This window comes from Arachis ipaensis, chromosome B10 (assembly GCF_000816755.2).
Source record: "Arachis ipaensis cultivar K30076 chromosome B10, Araip1.1, whole genome shotgun sequence".
Lineage (NCBI taxonomy): Eukaryota > Viridiplantae > Streptophyta > Magnoliopsida > Fabales > Fabaceae > Arachis > Arachis ipaensis.
In genome coordinates this window covers 445,237-467,828 of record NC_029794.2, presented here as the reverse complement: position 1 = coordinate 467,828, position 22,592 = coordinate 445,237, and the positions used below count along the sequence as shown (strand labels likewise).

Sequence of the window (22,592 nt, the reverse complement as noted above, 5' to 3'; positions counted from 1 at the left end):
ATATGTCATAATAATATAATTAAAATTATAATAAACGAATAATCAGTAATATAATAAAACTTTTTATGAGATGCTAAATACTTATTTTAGAGGTAATGACTTATATATTGATAACTGATGTATATAGAGCTGGCAATTCATACCCTACCTGCAGGTATCCAATCCGGTCCAACCTGTTCGAGTAGGGTAGGTTACCCGACCCGCTGCGAGTAGGGTAGGGTACGGTCTGGATATGCTTGCGGGTAGAGTTAGGGTAGGGTCCAGACCCTACCCTACTCTATCCATTGCCAGCCATAGATGTATATTACATGATTTTTTTTTTCTTTGTAAATTAATGTTATGAATGCATTTCCAGGCTTAAGGGGAGCAAGTACCCCATTATGGACGATTGTGGGAATTATTGTTGTTCGGTACATTTTTCTGCCACTTTTGGGTGTTGTGGTTGTTAAAGGAGCAATACACTTGGGTTTGGTTCAGTCTGATCCCTTATTTCAATTTGTTCTACTTCTTCAATATTCACTTCCACCAGCTATGAATATAGGTACACACACATTTATTCCTACTTTTTAATTACCAATTTTATTCATTATCATACTAATAATATTCTCCAAAATTAGATTATGAAAATATACATTAACTTTTTTTTCTTCTAAAATTGAGATAATGTTATATTTGATTGATATTCATGTATTTTTTTGAAATGTAACACTAATTCTATTTTATACAAGGTGGAAACTCAGGTGCAGTCGACTTCACGTGAAGTTGATATCTGAAAGCCGTTAAATGATTTGACTGATTTGACTAAATTTTTATCTAACGGCTCTCAACTATTAACTTCACATGAAGTCGACTTCACCTGAGTTTTCACCTTTATACAAAGAATCAACTGCGTGTGAAACTTTTAGAGATAACTAACCATGAGTCCACGTTGTTAGGAACTATGGCTCAATTGTTTGGATCAGGTGAAAGTGAATGCTCTGTAATCATGCTATGGACATATGCTTTGGCTTCAATTGCTGTAACTCTTTGGTCAACCTTCTTCATGTGGCTAGTTGCCTGATTTTGTATTCATATAATAATTATTTCATTTTTATTAATTATTTTATTTCTATAGTATTATTTCCCCTCAAGTTTTCACTAACTTTATTTTAGCAATTGGTGATATTGACAAAATGTTAAAGAGAAAGAAGAGTAGGTAAAGAAATTGTTGCATGTATACATGTATAGCTACATTCTGAAGTGTCATAATATTGTTGATGAAGTGCTTGTTTGAGTGTCAAATATTAAGTTGTTAGAAAAATATTTTTTTAATAAAAAAGATTTTTTTTTAGTATATTTGGTAAAATTTTAATAGTAAAAATAAAAATATTAAAATTTTTTTTTTTTAGAAATTATAATTTATATCCTTTTTTTTAAAGATTGTTTTTACTTAAAGAAATATTTTATATTGTTGTACTTGAATATAATTGCTAAAAAAAAATATTTACATAAAAGATATCTAAACATAAAATTATTTTTACTTTTTTATAAGATCTTTTAAAAAAAATCACTTGAAAATAATCTTTTTGTAAAGACTCACCCAAATAAATCCAAAGTCTTAACTATAATACTTTAGAATATGCAACTTTTATCCGTAACAAAAGGGTCTTATTTAATTAAGAACAAAAACAAAGTAAATAATGAATGAAGATTCAAAGAATGAAAAAAGTATAAAACTGAATGTGAATGATATTATTGGAATGACACAATATGAGTTACTATATCTGGGAATTGGAGTGTTCCTTAATTAATTATAAAGAGGAATACTTTACACTAATAGAGAATGACATAATTATTAAGGTGAATTCCCAAATAGGAAAACACAAGACAACTACTTAACTGATGAATTTATTATATTAAGAAAAATATGAAATAAGAAAGGTGGAAACTCAGGTAAAGTTGACTTCACCTAAAGTTGATACTTGAGAGCCGTTAGATGATTTGACTGATTTGACTAAATTTTTATCTAACGGCTCTCAAGTATCAACTTCACGTGAAGTCAAGTTCACTTGAGTTTTCACCAATAAAGAATACACATACACGATCATATTCATGCATGGCCTTGCTTGTAATCAAACAATTTTCAACGAAAGGTTTGGATATCCAGCTTGAGTTTTGTACCGTTCAAAAAGATCTTCAACTGCTTCAATAAACTGACTTTGTACTTTGCCAACCTAAAATTTATTTTCCATCTACTGTTAGTGTTCAAGTAGAATAAAATATTGTTAGAAGACTAAAAGTTTTAATTTCTCAAAATATCTATTATATAGAACAAAAAATGTATGAAAAAGAAGATATATATACAATTCTTGAAAAAAATCCAAAATAGCCCCTGACAATTACTTCGAAAGACAACAGGCCTTTGAAAAAAAAAACTTCAATCTGGTCCCTGATAATTACCTCGAAAGGACAACGAGATCCTTGTGCCAAAAAAAATTAATATTATTTTTTTTGCACAAGGGCTAATCAGTCCCAAAAAAAAAATCAGAAGCCGAATTTAGTGTTTTTTTTTCTTGGTTACCCACCACAACATATATTGGACGTTTGAATGGTATTGGAGACCTGAATAGAAAAGAGGACTTGTGCTAAAATTATATTTTCTCAGCCTCAAAAATGAAAAATTACTTAGGTTAATTATATTCTATAAAAAAAATTCTCAAAAGATGCAATATAATATTAACTAAATCGTTTAGCGGCAATTCAAGTCCAAGTGTCACTAAAGCGTTTAGCAATGGTTGAAAACCGCCACAAACTATAATTACTATTGTAATAATTCTTTAGATAAATTCATGGATTCTAACCATATTTAGTAGAAATTTACATACACGGTTGTTTTCATGTAAAGTGATAATTAAGAATCATTAGATCATAATTTAGTTAAATTTGTCAAATCATTTAACCGTTCTTAGTTATTGATTTTATATAAAAACAACTGTACGTGAATCTCCACGTTTTTATTTATACACCACCTTCAATCATTTCTATCCAAAATTCTAATTATCCAAAAGGTACATTGACATAAAAAATAAACACAAACCCGAAAATTCCCCAAAAAAATATTGGGGGGAATTTGATGGCCGTTGCAAAATTGAGAATCAACTTCCAATTTGGTTTCCACCAATTATAGATATCTGACTATATATAGCACCATTGCATCAAAAGAGAAATTGTAGTTAGTTAAAATAAAAAACATGAAGTATTAAAAGGAATAATATAGATCCATGAAATTACCTGTCCAAAGCAGAAAACTGGAACAAGAGGTTTGCCCTTCTCCATTGCTACGCGGACAAATCCTCTTCTTTCCTTAAGAAAGATAACCTATAAAATACAAAATAATTAAATCATAAATGAAAATAGTAATTAAATCCTCTTCAATGATTCCATCAGTCCATCTTATCCAATGCTAGAAATAGGATAATGCAACAACACAATAAATTTAAAGTGAAAACTCAGGTGCAGTCGACTTCACGTGAAGTTGATAGATGAGAGTCGTTAGATGGTTTGACTGATTTGAGTGGGTGTCCGCGGATCGGATCGGATCGGATATGGCCGAAAATTCGATCCGATCCGCACAATTTCCATCGGATCGGATCGGATATGATATCCGTACTTTTTAGTGCCGGATCCGATCCGATCCGATCCGTACATTTGCGGATCGGATCGGATCGGATATCGGATATATCCGCATAATTAAACCTTCTCTTTTTAATCGTATTTCTATGTAAAAGAATTCGATACGCATAATTAAACCTTCTCTTTTTAATCATATTTCTATGTAAAAGAATTCGATAAAAATATTTCTTTCATACTTTTAAACTTATTTATTCCTAAAATATTTTTAATCAAACTCTCTCTAAATAACAAAAATAAAATAATACAATATATGAATAAGAATTACTAACTAAAATATACAAACAAGTAAATATAATACCAAACATATATATATATTTATTTATTTATTTTTTAATTATTATAGTGTGGATCTGCGGATCCGCGGATGTAGAGCAGATATCCGCGATCCGATCCGCAAAGGGTGTGGATTGGATCCGATTAATTTGCGGATCGGATCTTATCCGCAATTTTCGGATCGGATGCGGATATTTACCGCGGATCTGCGGATACGATCCGATCCATGGACACCCCTAGATTTGACTAAATTTTCATCTAACGGCTCTCAACTATCAACTTCACGTGAAGTCGGCTGCACCTGAGTTTCCACCTAAATTTAAATAAAAACACATATAGAAAACATTAATACTCCATTTGTTTTATAATATTTATTCCATTTGCATTTTTAAAGGTTTTAAAATATGTCATATTTATAAATATTTAGGGGGTATTAATTTTTTCTCTAATTAATTTATTCATAATAATAATATAAGTTGATTAAAAAATAATGATAACTTTTGATATATGAATAATTATATAGAAATGAAGGAAGAAATTAAATGCACCTCAGAACTATACTCCATGAGAGATATTTCTCGCCATCCACCAGGCACAAGAATGCAACTATAGCCAGAATCCAATAGCGACACAAAATTTTTCTTCGACACTGATGTAAAACCCAACCAAGTCCATATGTGTCTCAAAAATGGTATATAAAATATCTACAGAAAATTTTAAAATTATATACTTATTAATGATAATCATTACAAAAAAATAATTAAATTCTCAAGTAGAAAAAAAGCTTACCACACTGCTTGCAAGAACTTTTATCTTAGGAAGAGGTATGAGACCTGTGCTGCTTGTTAGTGCAATAATGCCATTCGACAAAATTGAATGTGGTTCATAACCAAAAACTGCACATTAATAGGGCCATAAAATAACAAAATGATTTCACTCACCAAAATAATAATTTATTTTAATAATATAGAATAACAAAATCTTAATCATAATTAAAATTCAATCTAGTCTACAATTAATTAGCATGAGCTCATATATTATAAGTTTAATGTGATTAAATATTTTTTGATAGATTTATCGTCATGAACATATTTTAAAAATAGAAATTTAATTTTGAATGTAAATAAAATGTTATGTTATTCCACACTCTATGCATACCTCACAATTTAATTTTAAATGAAACGAAGAACAAAAGAAATATATACTTTGTAGGTATATAAAAATGTTATACTATCAAGTAATTAAGCATAGTAATTATACTGTAAAATTTAATCAAGAGTAGTTTGGTTCAAACCATAAGCACGATTAGGATTGAAGGCCTTTATATCCTCTACATGAAGTGTCACGGGAAAATAACTGCAAGCATGTTTGCATATAAACCTGAAAAATAGAAAATAAAAATAGAAACAGAAAACAAGGTTTATATTTGGTTAGTTAATAATTGGTCTGTGTTTTATTTTTCTTTTATAACTGGTACCTAATTTATTTATTTTTTTTTTATCAATAATAGGTGTGGACTTATTTGTTATAATTTTTTTTAGTGTGAGTACAGTATATAAAGTGTACATAGTATATAACGTGTAATAAAAAAAAAGTCTAGGGGCCAGCAACTTTTGTGTTTTTCTGGCGAGCACTTAACCATCAAAACAAAAGTGAGTGATCTCTCATCATTAGATGTAATCTCACACCATTAAAAACACTATTGATGGCCAATTGATGGTTACAAAACACCAAAATTGCTGGCCCCCTAGCATTCATCATAAAAAAATAATTTTTAAAGAAATTTTTCATTCTTTTCAAAATGAGAAGAACTTATTTTTCTCTCTCTTAATCCCTTCTGCTTTATCAAATCATCAACATCACAACTTGAATAGCTTAGACCATGAGATTATTTTTATGGTGTAGTGGATGCGGAGAGCAACCAAGCTCTGAATCAAATTGAAAAAGTTGTAAATTGAGATCCAAGCTTCGCCAATTTTGCCATTTTCTTTCTTTTCCTAATTTTTCTTTCCACATCTCCTTTTCCCTTTCCTTACCTCTTCCTTCAAACTCATCCAATAGAGTTTTATGAGAGGCTATTTCGCAAGATTCTTTTTTTGTGAACATAGCTGTTCCTATCAACGAGTTAGAACATAGCTATTCATTGATTTCTCAAAATGGCAGACATGTAAACAGATCCTCGAGTGATGGTTTTGACCATCATAGCAATGCCAATCTCCTCCATCAACTCACGAATCTTTAATCTCAAATTTCGAAGAACACCACAAGTCCGATCAATATCAATCAAAACCTTATTTTCTTCTCCCTAGAAAAAATTTAGGCTTATTTTTTCTACATTAACAAATTCAAGAACAAAATTAGACCCAAAAGCCAGAAAAACAGCCTTTTTCAGTTTTAAATTAGGAACAAAAGGTTTTTGACTTATTAATTTAAAATAAAAAGAAATTTTCATATCTAGCCATGTAACTTTCTATGAAACTCATTTTTCATTTTCATATTCCACTACACTGACATTCTTGTGCTACCCACTCGTACTCCACAATGTATTGATATTTTTCAACATGATACACCATCCACACATTATTTGTCACTACCCACACATACCACACTCACAGATTCAAATAAATATTTCTCAAGCTCAATTCACTCACCAATTTTCTCACACATCATTGCACCCATTACCACACCACACACTATAACAATGCACCTGCATCACAAAACTACGACATCACACATGACTGCATCACTAAAAAATATGAAAGTATAAAAAAATCGCCTGCTTATTTAAAGGACTACCATTGTATGATAAACCCACGCAGCTCACTCTAGCAACTTTGCCAATTCTAATTCTTTATATCTTATCTCATAATACTTATCATATGATAAACTAACCCCAAAATATAAGTCCATTTTTCAAGCGTTCACCTCAAATCTAGAATCTAATACTTATGAGGAAGCAGCTACACATGAATGTTGGAGAAAAGCAATACAAGTTGAATTGACAGCTCTAGATTAGAGCAGAATTTGGTGTCTCACTGAACTCCCAAAAGGCAAGAAGACTGTGGGTTGCAAATGGATTTTTCGGATAAAATTCAATCCCGATGGCACCATAGAAAGGCACAAAACGAGCTAGTTGCAAAAGCATTTACTCAAGTACAATGAGTGGATTATAGTGATACTTTTAGTCCAGTTGTCAAAATGACTACCCTACGAGTAATGTTAGCATTAGCAATTGACAAAAAAAATGGCATTTGAAACAGTTGGAGGTCAATACTGCCTTCTTTCATGGAGATTTGGACAAGAAAGTTTATATGAAAATACCACTCGATTTGGCTGTGTCACAACTAGGTTTGATTTGTAAATTACAAAAGTCTCTATATGATTATAAGCAGTTTTTTTATGATTCCCTCTTCATCAAGAAACAATATGAAAACTTCACTGCTATTTTAGTATATATTGATGAATTGGTTTTAACCGGGAATGACATTGGCAAAATCAATTCCATCAAGCAAATTTTGGATGACAAATTCAAAATAAAGGATATTGGTGATCTCAAGTACTTCTTGGGAATGGAAGTAGCACGCACTAACTCTATAATTCACATTTATCAGCCTGGAGTACGCCATGGACCTTCTCAAAGATTTTGGTTATCTAGATTGCAAGCCTCTCTCCACCCCATTTGATTATAGTCAGAAACTCTCGAAGGAATCAGGTACCATTTTAACGGACAACATTACTTATAGACAACTCATCGACCGACTCATTTACCTCACAAATACTAGACCTGATATCTCTTATGCTGTGGGACGTTTGAGCCAGTTTTTGGACTATGCAACCACTTCTCACCTACAGGATACTTTTTGCGTACTCCGATATTTAAAACGCAGACCTGCAACTGGTCTATTCTTCTCCTCTACTTCTAATCTGTATCTTACCGGATTTGCTGACGCTGACTGGGCTACCTGTGCCGATACTCGTCTTTCCGTTTTCGGTTTGGAAACTCTCTCATTAGATAGAAGAGTAAGAAGCACACCACCGTTGCCAAGTCCTTGCAGAAGTTGAATATAGGTCTCTTGTTGTTGCCACTTGTGAAGCTAGTTGATTATCTTTCTTAATGGATTTTATTGGTTTACCGCTTCAAAAGTCTATCACTCTATCCTAGACAACCAGTCAGCCATTCAGATCGCCAATAATTCCATCTTTCATGAAAGAACCAAACACATTGAAGTAGATTGTAACATTGTTCGTGAAAAGTATTTGTTTGGTCTCATTCATCTTATGCTAGTTCGTTCCAAAGACCAACCTGCTGATTTTCTTACCAAAATTTTGCTACCGGGTCCTTTTCTTACTAATGTTTCCAAGCTAGGATGGTTAGATTTATACAATTCTAGCTTGCGGAAGGGTGTTACCTAGTTTATTTTTTTTATCAATAGTAGATGTAAGCTTATTTGTTGTAATTTTTGGATGGGACTACAGTACATAAAGAGTACATAGTATATAAAGTGTAATAACTTAACAAATATTTTTTAAAGGAATTTTTCATTCTTTTCAAAATGAGAAAAACTTATTTTTCTATCTCTTAATCCCTTTTAATTCATCAAACCATCAACATCACAGTTTAAACAATTTAGAGCATGAAATTTTCTTCAAAAACGGGATAAAAAATATTCCATAAACAAAAATAGAAATCCAACAAAGTAACCACTAACCTGGACAATTTTTGACCAAATTTACTATTTTCATCGATAGGAATCGCCACAAACACAAACAGCAAAGCAAATGTCCTGTCATACAATGTAAAAAGACTTTTCTTTCTTAATATTATTTTTTTAGAAAAAATATTAACAGTTAGTAACAAAAATAAAAAAAAGGAATTAAATCACTCTTTGAAAATATAGCCACATGAAAGTAGCCTTCTAAAATATTTGGAAATCAATTTGTTTGCCTCTTTTTTTGAAACTCTTATGCCGTATTTGTTTATAAGAACGAGATTGTGACAAAATTAACATGTGACATGAATAAAAGTATTGTGTATAGACATTGAATTAATGTATTTTATATTCATTCTGACAAAAAAGACACATAAACACTAATAAAAAATTATATTTTTATAATTCAATTTACTTTATCATCAAATAGAATATAAATGTCTTTGTCATTTATATCTTATTTTTAGTATATTGTCTTGTTCTCACAAACAAATACAGTCTTATATTCATATAAATTGAAGAATAAAATATCCCTTAATTTAAAAATAATAAATTTATCTATCAAAATTTGACAAATTAATTTCTTACTATTGAAAAGAGGTGAACATACTAATAATAGTTTTCTCTAAGATGCCTAAGTTGAAAAGATCAGAGGATAATTAAGCTTTTATTTTTATATTTTATTATTTGTACACATTAAAAAACCCAAAGCCATATTTGTATTTTCATGTAAGATTTTGTTTTATGACAATACATGTGTGAGAGTGAGAGGACGACGAGAGAGATGAAGACTCACAAGAGTGCCTTTGAGAAAGGGAGGAAAAGAAGCGAGAAGAGAGTGAAGGCACCATTGAAGTGAATAGGTCCCAACCACAGTGCCAATGCCACCGTTGTTTTCAGGCCTTTCAACAACTTATTGCACGAAGACACATCGCCGGCGAACACCTTATTGGACCTGAACACCTTCTCCTCCGCCATGTTTCTCGCTCTATCTATAACATGTGTTGTGTTTAATTTATAACGTTTGAGTACGATATCAACTATCATTTATACCCTACATCAATTAATTAGATTTAAAGATTGACGTTACCTCTCTTACTGTACTAATTTTGTGTGTACAGTATTTTTTGTATTTTTTTATTTAATAATGAGAACGATGCTTGTGAGGTAAATTAAATGTTATGAAATATGGATGGAAAGCAACAGTGTCAGACACATGGGATATAATAAAAACATGGCAGAAAGGGAAGTTAGGAAGTAGTTGAGACAGAAAGGAAAAATTAATTAGTTGCTGTCTTGATATTCTTTGGGTAAAGTCGTGTGTGTCTATATATAGCATATGCAGCAAGCTAAGAGAACTTGGCGAATTATTCAGTAACTAAAAATAGAAGAACTTTATTTCAGTAACTCTGTTCTCATTCTATTCCAAATGTGAAGGCAATTTTGTCCTTCTCTCTATTAGTAGAGTTTGTCCTTGCCATGCATACGCAATAGCAACAAATTACATATAGAATTCAGAAAATTTGAACTATAAGACTTATTTAAAAAAAATGAATTAACCAATTCACCGACTTTAAGTTGGTTGGCCAATACCATCCTTATTCATTGTAGTATTGCCCGCAATAAATTAAAAATGAATGAGATAATCTGACGTGGAATCTAGCAATTTATTTGAAGATAGCTTTCAGTAATAAATTTGGTTACATCTCAAAAAATATGTAATTTAAAATCTCCATAAGAGTACATCGAGAGTACACATAGAGAAAAGAGCATGGTTCTAAAAATCGAACCGGACCGATCGGTTCAATCGGGTTAACCGAGAACCGGTCTTCTAGCCGATTTTGTTGAAGTGAAAAATCGTCTAACAAAAAACCGGTGAAAAAACTGGTCAAATCGGCGGTTAACTGGTGAACCGCTTGAATCGGACGGTTTTTTACCGATTTTTAGTTTATTTATATATATACCCCCCTGCATGCATCCACTCTTAAATCCCATCTTGCAAGCATCGAAACATATATACATCATGTTTTTGAAAATCGAACTGGACCGGCCAATTCAACCGGGTTAATCGGGAACCGGTCTCCTAGCCGGTTCGGTTGAAGTGAAAAACTGTTTGGTAAAAAATCGGTAAAAAAATCGGTCAAACTGGTGATTAACAAGTGAACCGCTTGAATCGGACGGTTTTTTATCGGTTTTTAGTTAAAACATAAAAAAATATATATATAACCTCCCTCCCTTCTCTCTCGCACACACCCACAACCCACTAACTCAGTCACCACTCACCACCCAGCCCCTCTCTCTCTGTCTCTGATCTCCACACGAAACCCTAGCCGCTCTCTTTCTCCCAGACCACCAGCAACAGCAGCCAGCGACCAGCACCACCATCACCGACGAACTCTTCTCCTCAGCCAGTGTCGAGCCCCGCCGTTGCGATTCTCTTCTCCTGGATCGCTTCACCTCGCGTCGCCAGGTATGCTCGCTGTTGATGTCACCGCCTCTGTCTTCGTCGTCGTTGGCCACCTTGAAATCATGTCTCCGTCGGTCCATCCTCATCGTCGATCCCTCTCTCTCGCGCGTCAAGCCTGTCTTCAATCCCCTCTGTGACCGAGCTCACTTCTCCTCTTCCATCGCCGTCACTTGGATTCCTCCTTCGCCGCCGATCTTCAATTTACTTTTACTTGCTTTTGTACTTTTTTTTTGTTTCTGATTTCTGATTCTGAGTTTGAGTTTGCTAATTTCTGCTTAGCTTGAGTTTTTGAATTTCTGAGTTTGTAAGCAGATCCCTACCCTGCTTCAGTTTTTATTTTTGGGAGTTAATTGCTGTTTTTGGATTTGATTATGTTGATTGTTATTTGTTTGTCTGGGTTAATTGTTGTTTTTTCATTGCTGTTTTCTGCATTTGATTTCTGTTGAGTGCTGCTATCTTCTGCTTTTTTCCCCTCCAAATGCACTTGATACCCTAAGTCAAAATTCTGCTGCAGACTCAACAGGTTCGGTACCCATGTTTGGTATGGTCATATGGGTTAAAGACTGATAGGGGAAGAGCTGGAGTGTAGGAGTTGGGGGAGTGTTGGTGTGAACAAGTATCAGACTGGAAAGGATACAATTGTAGGAAGATGATTAGAATGATTTGGGGAATTTTGGTTGCAATACCACTAAGTTAATTGCATGGTGAGCGTGCCTAAATATCATGGTTGTGGCAAGAAGGTTGAGAATGAAATCTTGGCTTGAGCTAAGATCAAGGAGATAGAACCTTGAGTTTTAATTTGTCTCTCCTGTTGAGAGTTCCATCCCTCCTGATGAGAGAAAAAAATGTGAGCTAGTTTTGTGAAGTGGGTTTGGGCTATGCTCCTAAGGTCTCTAAAGAATCTGAGAGAGACAAATACTATGTTCAAAGGATATAGTCACTGCTTCCACTGATGGAATTGGAAAAGCCATGGCACTTGAATTGCCATCAAAGGGCTCACTCAACCTTCTCTTAGTTGGTAGAAACCCTTTAAAACTTGATGCCACATAACTACCGGAAAAAGAAAACTTGAGGCCACATCAGAGGATATAATAATAATGAGGAGGATGATGATTAGATTCATTTTATATGGCAATTTACGCTTCAATAATAATGGCAATTTACGTAAATAAAATGATTGAAGAAAACGTTTATGTAAATACAATATTGGCAATTTTCGGAAGCAAATGCAATAAACGCAACTATATATAATTCGCTACACCCTGTAGCGGAAATCAATTGCACGTAATCCGCTACAGGGTACTGCGGATTACGTTGAGGACTGATTTAGTCATAAACCGCTACACCCTGTAGCGGTTTATGCTCAAATGATGCTACACTCATAATCCGCTACACCCTGTAGCGGATTATGAACAATGTGGATTGATGGGAAGATGCTATATATACCCAACAAGTTGTGTAGAGTGTCATTCTCATTCATTCATCACTTGAGGAATGGAGAGTGAAGAGAGCTTTTTGGTGTTAGTGCATCATTCTGGAAAAATAAAAAAAGAGTAAGAGGCACGGTGTGAAGTTTACAGACAGAGAACCGTTGAGTGTTTTTGTCAGGTCGTCTGATACACTGTTGGATCTGAAGAGCAGTATACTGCAGAAGTTGGTTGTGGGTGGCACAAAGTGGGTGAAGAAGCTGTTCTACAAGATACCTATTGCGGTTGTGTCAACTGGCGTGCAATATGAAACGTTCGTGTTACGAACAGATGAAGATATGCGGGTGTTGTTTCATTGTCGTCGGAGTTTTCCGAAAGTGAGGATACATGAGTTGTTTGCGAAGCTGGAACATGGGATCGATAGTTCTGGTGCATCCGCTCCAAACCCCTAGTCCACCACGATGGGTGGTGCCTCTACCTCGATGCCCGTCGTTGCACCTGAGTGTTTGTTGGAGTATCGGCCAGCCGGTCCAGTTGGGGCATTCACCTCAACTCATCCATCTGCAAATGTAGAACATGAGGGGGAACCGGATCGGATGGAAAATGCTATGCAAGGGGATGACTCCGATGAAGAGCCTGTTGACATTGGAGGGGACAGCGATGATGAAATTTCGACAAATCCAGGAACATGTCAACCACCGTCAAGTGCCGGCACACATGAGCAACCTGCACATTATTCTACCCTGGATCTGGGAGCCATCAGCCAACCGACAGATCCAGCACTAACCTTTGGGGTTCGAGGCTTGCACGAGATCTGTGCCAAGATCTTTTCTCTGGTTCGCGCCAATGCGGCGGTATCGATAAAGGTGTTGCAAGAAGCTACCGAAGGAACGTACGGGTTCAAGACAAGTTACAGGAAGACGTGGTTGGCAAAACAGAAGGCGATAGCACAGATATACGGGGACTGGGAAGAGTCCTACGCCGAGCTACCTCGTTGGATCCTTGGTGTGCAGTCCACCATGGAGGGGACGGTTACGTTGTTGAAGACATCTCCGATTCGCGTCGGTGATGACGTGGATGACTCAACCGTGTACTTTCATCGTCTTTTCTGGACGTTTCCTCCTTATGTTGAAGCTTTCCGACATTGCAAGCCGTTGGTAAGCATAGACGGTACTCATCTGTATGGCAAGTATGGAGGGACTTTGCTCCTGACCATCGCTCAAGATGGGAACTCCAACATCTTGCCTATTGCTTTCAGTCTCGTGGAGGGGGAAAATGCCGAGTCTTGGTCTTTCTTCGTGACCAACCTGAGGCAACATGTGACTCCGCAACAGGGGATACTGGTCATTTCAGATAGGCACAATGGCATCAAGGCTGCATTGGAGAACCCGAACAGTGGGTGGTTACCCCCGCATGCGTACCAAGCATTTTGTATTCGGCATGTTGCAGCTAACTTCGCACTCAGTTTCAAAGGCACAGATGCAAAGCGTTTGCTTGTGAACGCTGCTTATGCGAAGATTGAGGCAGAGTTTGACTATTGGTTTGATATAATGCGGAATGAGAATCCGGCAATGTGTGATTAGGCGAACAGAATAGAATACGATAAATGGACTCAGCACCAGGATGGTGGCAGACGGTTCGGTCACATGACGACCAATATATCTGAGTGTGTTAATTCTTTTCTGAAGGGTACACGGAATCTTCCGGTTACCGCCCTAGTCAAGTCCACATATGGTCGGCTAGCGGAGTTGTTCGTGATTCGTGGTCAGACGGCAGAGGCTCAATTGGCCAGTGGTGCCAAGTTCTGCCAGTCTTTTATGAAGGCGATGTAGCGCAACTTGAAAGACTCCAGATGTTTCACTATCACCCTGTTCGATAGACAGCAGTCTGAGTACACCGTTGCCGAGACGACGCCCACCGGGAGATTTTCACTTGGGACGTACCAAGTTTACCTCCAGCACCGTACATGCGATTGTGGATACTTTCAAGCTCTCCATTACCCATGTTGCCATGCGATTGCATGTTGTGCCCAGTCACGGCTTGACTGGTCCATCTATGTCAACGAGGTCTACACCATGCAGAAGGTGTTCAGGGTGTACCAGATGGGTTTCGTGCCGCCAATACCGGAGGGACTTTGGCCACCTTATGACGGTCCGACCATTATTCCGGACCCCAGCTTGAGGCGTTGCCGTGATGGCCGACCGAGGTCTACCAGAATCCGGAACAACATGGATGAGGCCGACCCTAACCGACCGAAGCGGTGCGGGCTCTGTAGACAGCCTGGGCACACGCGTAGGTCTTGCCCCCAGAGAGGCTCCACCGTTGCCGGTAGTTCGTAGGACTTATAGTCTGTGTGCTTCTAGTTTTTTGAATTTTATATTCTCCTGTAGCAATTTACGCTTTCGGATGTTAGTGTTAGTTCCTTTCCTGTGTTAGTGTTAGTTCCTTTCGTGTGTTTGTGTTAGTCTTGGATCCGACCTATTTGTATGACTTATGATTTATGCCTAATGTAGAAATTTAATCCGTGTTACTGTTAATGCCTCGTGCCTATTATATTTCTATGGCTTATTATTTATGAACACTTATAACTTCGTACATTTTGCATCACGAGTTGTTACTGTAAGACTGGTATATATAGGCATCTTCCCATCAATCCACATTGTTCATAATCCGCTACAGGGTGTAGCGGATTATGAGTGTAGCACCATTTGAGCATAAACCGCTACAGGATGTAGCGGTTTATGACTAAATCAATCATCAACATAATCCGCGGTACCTTGTAGCGGATTACGTGCAATTGATTTCCGCTACAGGGTGTAGCAGATTATATATAGTTGCGTTTATTGCATTTGCGTCTGAAAATTACCAATGTTGTATTTGCGTAAACGTTTTCTTCAATCATTTTATTTGCGTAAATTGCCCCAATAATAATGTATATTGCTTAAAAACATATATTTTAATTTTGATGCACCGTGTAAAACGTTTTATACAATCGTACAATTATATCCATTCTTTTAAATGACTATTCACACAATTAATATGAAAAGAGTAATTTTTTTTACTGATGTGACATTACGTAATTAAATACACGTATAAAATTACTTTATACTGAGAGTGTATCAAAATTAAATTCAAAAAATATTATCCAAACATTTCTCATCAGCTTAATTTTTTTTTCATGGGCTCAATTTTTCATTTTCCTTTTAGCTTGGTATAATATGTTGTTGTTAGGCAATATTTCTCTCTCTCTATTTGATGCCCGTAGCAAGGTTGGCACAACCATCGATAGACATTAGCCCATAACAAACCCCACCAAACAATAACAAAAGAGCCCAAAATAAGTTCAATATAACCTTTATCTATGGTTGATACTTGATAGTCATAAAATAAATAATTAGTAATTACAACTGTGTGCCAAAATAATTAATCCACTACACCACAAGCTCCTCGCCAATGAGAGAGAAGAGGAATAATAAATAATACACAAACAATAAAAATAAGAAACCTCCACTTAAGTTTAATACTTATTACACTCAACACCTTCCTTATTCAGTTATTTGAAAATATGCGTCAGATTAACTTTGTTATTTACAATAGATAAGAGAAGCGTGATTCTTAAAACAAGGAAGGGTGCCATGTACAATATCAATATATAAAATAAGGAATGCACATGTAATCCTTCAACCAAGAAGAATGTCAAAGTGTAATAAGCATAAACTCTAAGAAAGATTGGTGTAATTCCCCAGAATATTGGACTAATCATCAGACAATTCTCAACTCAAGGTTTGGATATCCAGCACGAGCTTTGTACCGTTCAAAAAGATCTTGAAGTGATGCAACAAACTGACTATGCACCGTAGCAACCTAATATGGAGAAAGATATCAAATTTACAAACAATATTAGAGATACCTCACATGCTTTACATTGAAATATAAGGTTCCATAAAAGGTTTGAATAAGGTTTTTTTTTTTTTCATGGAAGCTAGAATCTTTAGTGAAAGCATAACACAAGTCAATGTAATGAACATTTTGTAGATGAATAAGGAACAATGCTAGAGGAAAAAAATGCAGCATGTTAATATGTTATCCCAGGATAACTTAATGGATAAACACCGCATGATGGACATATACCTCTTCTGTTGTTGGTTCTGGATTTTTGTCAAGCTCAATCGGTCTCCCCACAACAACATACATTGGATGCTTGAATGGTATTGGAGATCTAGAAGTTGAAGAGATAATTTGTGTTAAAAGATTAAACCAACTCAACTTCAAATATAAATTTAGTTACCCTGATTTTTCATGGAAGAAACATTGTCTAGTGAAAACATGGATAACGAAAATGATGAGGATTAACAAATTGGGATGTAGAAGAAACACACCCGAAAATTCCCCAAAAGTATATGGGGGTGAACTTGATAGCCCTTGCAAAATTCAGAATTAACTTCCCACCAGGTTTCCACCACTTATAGATATCTGACTATAGCAAACATTGCAGTGATGAAGGAAAATGAGAAATGGTAGTTAATGACAAACATAAATCAGTAACACTAACATATAAGGATGTGAAACACTAAATAATTTTTAGTGTTGTAAAGCTGATTTGGACAAGAAATAAGTACCTGTCCAAAACAGAAAACCGGAACAAGGGGTTGGCCCTTCTGCATGGCTATGCGGATAAATCCTTTTCTTGCCTTGAGATAGGCAGTCTACAGGGTAAAAATATCTTAATATCACTGACCCATTTAAAGTTTTTAACATAAATCATGCAATGACAATAATGATGCTCATCTTGAAAGACACAATTTATTTCAAATCCTCTTCAGCCTGTCTTTAAAATTAGTAGAAAGGAGAAATACAGCACAAAACCAAATATCAAGAAAAACCAGCAAGATGTAGGCACTAAAAGATCTAACTAACACAATGTACTCCTTAATTATATTTACAACTTTTTTAGGAATTTTTTGACTATACACTAATATAATCATACAAGGAAAACGTAGACTAGTATGTCATGTTATAGGATAGTTGGCCTCAACCATTTACATAGCATTAGAAGGGAAATTTTTCCCATAACAATATAATACTAAACTTTGCATCAATCATAGCACTACAATTATCAAAAATAGAATAGAAATACTAAAAAGGAGTAAAATGGAACCCACCTCAGTACCATGCTCCATGAGAAATGTTTCTTGCACTCCACCAGGTATTAAAATGCAACTGTAGCCATTATCCAACAGGGAGAGGAAGTTTTTCTTTGTTGCTGGTGTAAGACCCAACCATGTCCATATGTGTCTCAAAAATGGTGTATAGAATACCTATGCATCAAATGAGAAAATTTTAATGTTACATACTTAAGAACCAATTACAAAGCAGAGTTGCAATTCTCAAGCGAAAGCCTTACCGCACTGCTAGCAAGAACCTTTATCTTTGGAAGAGGCATAAACCCTGTGTTGTCGGCTAGCGCAACAACACCAATTGGCAAAACCGAATGTGGTTCAAAACCAAAAACTGCACGAAGTGCATACTCATGTTAGTATCAATAGCCAGCAATTGATAAAATACAATAAAAACAGGTACCATCACAATGGTTAACTAAACAACTGGACCCCATATTTTTCACTTCAATACATTGCAAAATCCTTAAATTTGGGTCAGGCTATTGGCAGACTATGCACTGCCTGTTTTGACTCCATACTAACCATTATTTGTAGCTACAATTTCTTAAATTATTAATGATAAGTAGAAATTTTCTTTGTTAAAGTCAAACATTAATAAATAATAGTACTCCTATTCCAATTCCACTATACACATTTATTCATGAAAATTTAAGAATACAAGTTCAAAAATCTCAGGTTAAGTTACACTTTTCAAACTTGTTGACATCATTCTCTGAGTCATTTATGTGGTAAATAATGGTAATTTCCAAACACCATTCATTTATAATACCACTTTTCTTTATAACACTTTTCTTCCTAAAACAAACCGACACAACAAAATTACAAGAAAACAAGTTTCCTTTTTTTACATTCCCATCAAACTTTCCAACATAAAAAGGAAAAAGATTGGAAATGAAAACAATAAGAATTCAACATAAAGCATTAAACAAAAACATTCATTAAAATGGAATCAACAATAGTTTTGATTCAAACCATAAGCACGATTAGAATTGAAGGCCTTTATGTCTTCAACATGAAGCGTGATAGGAAAATAACTGCAAGCATTCTTGCATATGTACCTGAAAACGCATCCAATCATTATTTTATTTTATTTTGATTAAAAGAAAGGATAGGAGAATGTCACTGAAAAGAAGGGGAAAAAAAAAAAAGGAGAAAGTCCAGCATCAAAAAACAAAAAGCTAAAAAGGCTCTACCTGGACAATTTTCGTCCGAATTTGCTCTTTTCATCAATTGGAATCACCATGAACACAAACAGCAAAGCAAAAACCCTGTCATGCAACGCAAAAATAAAAAATAAAAACATTTAACAAAAATGAGAATTATAAAAAAATAGCTTTGAAGAGGCAACAAAAAAAATGGTTAAAAAGAAATACTTATATTCATCCTTCAACAACATATCCAGACATGAAACTAATCTTTAGGGGGAAAAATAAAAATAAAAATTAGACATCAATTGAGCTACTTAACTTGTTGCTTCGAATGAAGGTCAATTTTAGTCCTCTAATGCAATGTAATATAGTCAAACATTAATTTGATCACTAATAATAATTAAAAAAACAATAATTTGATCCTTAGAGTAATAAAATTTATCCTTTCGGTTAACAGATTAAATTTTTACTAGCAACCATTAAATATCATGTTTAAAAAATAAAATAAAATAAAAACTCACAATAGAGCTTTGGAGAGAGGTAGAAAGAGAAGAGCGAAGAGCATCAAAGCGCCGTTGAAGTGAATAGCTCCAAGCCACAACGCAAGCGCCAGCGTCGTTTTGAAGCCCTTCGATTTCGAAGACGACTCCGGCGCGAACACTTCCGTGGACCTGAAGACCTTCTCCTCCGCCGGCGGCGCCACCGTGACGTTCCCTCGGACTTCCATGTTTGGATTCGGTGGCTGTTGAAGTTCCAATCGTCAATGCGAGTGTGGTGTGCTTATGAAGGAAGCGGGGACAAAATTTCGCAGATTTTGGAGGGTAAATTTGTCATTTTGAGTTCGTCTCTCGGAGTTTCCGTCTACTTCTTTGGCAGTTGGCACTTCGCACATGCTTCCATTTTCTTTTTTTTTTTTTAATTAAAAATATGTAAACTATTTTCCCAGGTCAAGGTGGGGTGGTGGGCGTTAAGAAAAAAGAATTGTATTTGCATTAAGGAGGAGGGCACTCAGATAATCACGCCTAAAACGTCTTTTTTTAAAGATGTCTTTATGTTGTGTTTTAATTGGTTTTGGTATAATTTATTCGGTGTTCCTCATCACATATTATTAAATTCCTCAAAAGATTTTCTTTCCAAAAACAATAAAAAACATTTAATTTAGACTAAAACAAAAAAGGTAATAGATTAATTATTAGATTTTTTTAAATTAATAAATTTTTAGTGAAATTTATATTTATATTAATAATGGTATATAATTAAAATATAATTAATTTTAAAAATAGAAAAAACAAAAATTAAATTAAATTAGATACTTATGTATACTATATAATTAGTATTTGTCAAATATAGTACTTAGAAGTGCAATGGCTAAGTGGCAAGTAGATGTTACTTTTGCTCCAAGGTTCTTGGTTCGAGACCTTGTGGAGACATTATTAACATAATGTTATATTAATTAAGAGGAATGTTAGGGCTAGCACTTTTGTTAAATTTTGGTCAGTACTAAACCATTAAAAGAAAATTGAATGATTCTATATCAGTAGATGTAATCTCACACTATTAAAAATATTATTGATGGCTAAAAATCACAAAATCTGCTGGCCCTAAATTTTCTCATTAATTAAAATAATTATCTTTTACATTAACAGTATGAATGATCATCTAAAAGAACAGATATAATTATATAATAAATTACTTTACTGTGAATGTATTAAAATTAAACTCTTATAATCTTATATTAATATGTAAATATGTAAATAGCTAAAAAAATTATATTTTTTTATTATAACATGTAGATATAATATACTTGCTCTAATTCATTTGTATTAAGTGCAAAATAATTTTATACATACATTCAATTATATACAATCACATTAGTAAAAATCATTACTTTTTATATTAACTATGTGAATGAACATTTAAAGGAATTGATGTAATTATATGACATACATTAAAATTAAACTCTTGTATTAAACCAGTATATCTTTTTGCTATTTCAACCATTTTTCGATTTAACTTTAATTATTAGTTTAAGTGTTTAATATGTTTAATTGGATTAGATTAAATTTGAACCAAAAAAATTTATACTTCCCCTTATGCTTATGTGAAAAAAAAAATTATGTGGTAAATAAAATTATTAAATTAAATTAGTAAAAAGATATATAATGACTTTTTTTATTATACAACATTTAATTTGACGATTATGGTTATCAATTTGATAAAATCAATTCTAACTAAATCCATTCTTCCAAAATTATTTTCTTTTTATAGAATCAATTTTAAGTTTTTAACTAACAAAAAATGGTCGTATATTTGTACATTATTTCATATATTTTCAACAACTAAAATAGTCATATCTATTATAGTAGAATAATAAAACCTATTATAATCGAATAATCAAAACTTTTATAAACACTATATATATTCTTATAAAATAATTGTTTTTTTCTATAAATATAATCGAAGACATGAAATCTTCTAATAAAGCTAGCTTCAAGCTGGCAATCAAGAAATGTGTGATCATAAAACTTTAGTGGATGCACTTTTGTACCAGCCATTTCGATTGTACCTAAATTTTTTGTTCAACAGCCATAGAAATATTCACTCGTTATTATGTTATGGATTTATCCTAAATACAAAGTCATCTATCTGAAACTTATTACCAAAGATGGATATTAACTAGACCTTAATTATATTATTAGTTAAGAACATAACATTATAACGGTTAATGGAGAACATCTTACAAATACAAATCATTTCTTAACGGTGGAAACTTAGGTGCAGTCGACTTCACGTGAATTTAATAGTTGAGAGTCGTTAGATGAAATTCAGTCAAATCAGTCAAATAATCTAACAGCTCTCGTTTATCAAATTTCTTAACACTAACAATTGTACATTGTACTGCATGTATGTATATTATATATCGAAAATAAAAACAAAATTAACTAACTAACTATATGTAAATTAAAGCTGCTAAATATTTATGTTAGTATCAAATCCATTAATATAACAACTAACAAACTTGTAACATCCATTCACTGCTTAAATAAAAAGTAAAAAAACTAAAAACTAATTGTGGTCTGTGAAATTAAAGCTAAGACACAAGGTGAGTTATGAAATATAGAACCGAAAATTTGTATCGTGGAGAACGTGATTATTTAATAATAATAATGGATGGTTTGGAGTTTATATAAATGTGGGGCAACACATTGTTTTTTTTGTATAATTTTGTCATTTAATAGTTGATAGAGACTCATCGGTGACGTGCTCACTTAACCAAACTCACACATGCACACACCGTTTACATGCACTAAGCCACTAATACATAGGCTCTTTTTTTTGGGTACGAAATAAAATGAAGAAAAAGATGGAAATAAAAATAATAAATATAAAGTAAAACCCCAAGCTAAATCAGTTTTTTTTGTTTTTTTTAATAGTGTATGTGATTTTTTCTTCTTTTGTGGTGTCTTTGTCATTTTTGTTGATAGGCACGCTTGCCTAGGTGCATAGGTTTGGGCCAATTTCGAAGACAAAATCTCATGACCCATAAGTAGACAAAACTAAAAACAATAAAAATTTTAAAAACTCAAGTAAAAAAAAAATTAAAAGTGAAACAAAATAAAATTAATTTAGAATATAGAATTTAAGATTTAGAATTTAAAATGGCCAGAGAGACAGCAGCAAGATAGCAGCTAATAGTAATGGTAGGCGGCTGATGA

The 22,592-nt window shown here is 33.9% G+C and overlaps 4 protein-coding genes across 5 annotated transcripts in view; 2 read left to right on the top strand and 2 right to left on the bottom strand.

Annotated features, from left to right (window-relative positions):
• LOC107622634 (protein PIN-LIKES 3) overlaps positions 1-1,280 on the top strand; it is a 4,399-nt gene extending 3,119 nt beyond the window's left edge. Inside the window, exons 9-10 of the mRNA XM_016324613.2 lie at positions 356-541; positions 936-1,280. Of these exons, the coding sequence (XP_016180099.1) occupies positions 356-541; positions 936-1,060 (311 nt within the window). The 3' untranslated portion in view covers positions 1,061-1,280. The remainder of the gene's footprint in view (positions 1-355; positions 542-935) is intronic.
• Positions 1-9,658, bottom strand: part of LOC107619863 (diacylglycerol O-acyltransferase 2D-like) — a 24,059-nt gene extending 14,401 nt beyond the window's left edge. Inside the window, exons 1-8 of the mRNA XM_016322102.2 lie at positions 9,451-9,658; positions 8,655-8,729; positions 5,240-5,325; positions 4,735-4,841; positions 4,494-4,649; positions 3,271-3,357; positions 3,077-3,174; positions 2,561-2,601 (exon numbers count right to left, since the gene is read on the bottom strand). Coding sequence (XP_016177588.1) covers positions 2,561-2,601; positions 3,077-3,174; positions 3,271-3,357; positions 4,494-4,649; positions 4,735-4,841; positions 5,240-5,325; positions 8,655-8,729; positions 9,451-9,632 — 832 coding nt within the window. The 5' untranslated portion in view covers positions 9,633-9,658. The remainder of the gene's footprint in view (positions 1-2,560; positions 2,602-3,076; positions 3,175-3,270; positions 3,358-4,493; positions 4,650-4,734; positions 4,842-5,239; positions 5,326-8,654; positions 8,730-9,450) is intronic.
• On the top strand, positions 13,010-14,887 carry LOC107619862. The gene is made up of 3 exons (XM_016322101.1): positions 13,010-14,116; positions 14,237-14,376; positions 14,428-14,887. The coding sequence occupies exons 1-3, from the start codon at positions 13,010-13,012 to the stop codon at positions 14,885-14,887; spliced, it is 1,707 nt and encodes a 568-aa protein (XP_016177587.1).
• Positions 15,890-19,819, bottom strand: LOC107622646 (diacylglycerol O-acyltransferase 2D). Of its 2 annotated transcripts, XM_016324627.2 has the most exons (9): positions 19,398-19,819; positions 18,922-18,996; positions 18,701-18,786; positions 17,953-18,059; positions 17,711-17,866; positions 17,168-17,254; positions 16,928-17,025; positions 16,680-16,767; positions 15,890-16,412 (listed from the first exon to the last, which is right to left on the bottom strand). In XM_016324627.2, exons 1-9 carry the CDS (start codon positions 19,601-19,603, stop codon positions 16,311-16,313), a joined length of 1,005 nt encoding a protein of 334 aa, XP_016180113.1. In that variant the 5' UTR covers positions 19,604-19,819; the 3' UTR covers positions 15,890-16,310. The 2 variants fall into 2 exon arrangements, with proteins under 2 accessions (XP_016180113.1, XP_020970043.1); XM_021114384.1 differs by lacking the exon at positions 17,168-17,254.

Coding starts and splice junctions, on each gene's coding strand:
- LOC107619862 (XM_016322101.1), top strand. CDS start 13,010: ATGGGTGGTGCCTCTACCTCGATGCCCGTCGTTGCACCTGAGTGTTTG. Junction 14,117..14,236: donor TAATGCGGAATGAGAATCCG/GCAATGTGTGAT, acceptor TCTTTTCTGAAG/GGTACACGGAATCTTCCGGT. Junction 14,377..14,427: donor CAGTCTTTTATGAAGGCGAT/GTAGCGCAACTT, acceptor CCTGTTCGATAG/ACAGCAGTCTGAGTACACCG.
- LOC107622646 (XM_016324627.2), bottom strand. CDS start 19,603: ATGGAAGTCCGAGGGAACGTCACGGTGGCGCCGCCGGCGGAGGAGAAG. Junction 18,060..18,700: donor CAATTCTAATCGTGCTTATG/GTTTGAATCAAA, acceptor CACTTCGTGCAG/TTTTTGGTTTTGAACCACAT. Junction 16,768..16,927: donor TACTTTTGGGGAATTTTCGG/GTGTGTTTCTTC, acceptor TTCAACTTCTAG/ATCTCCAATACCATTCAAGC.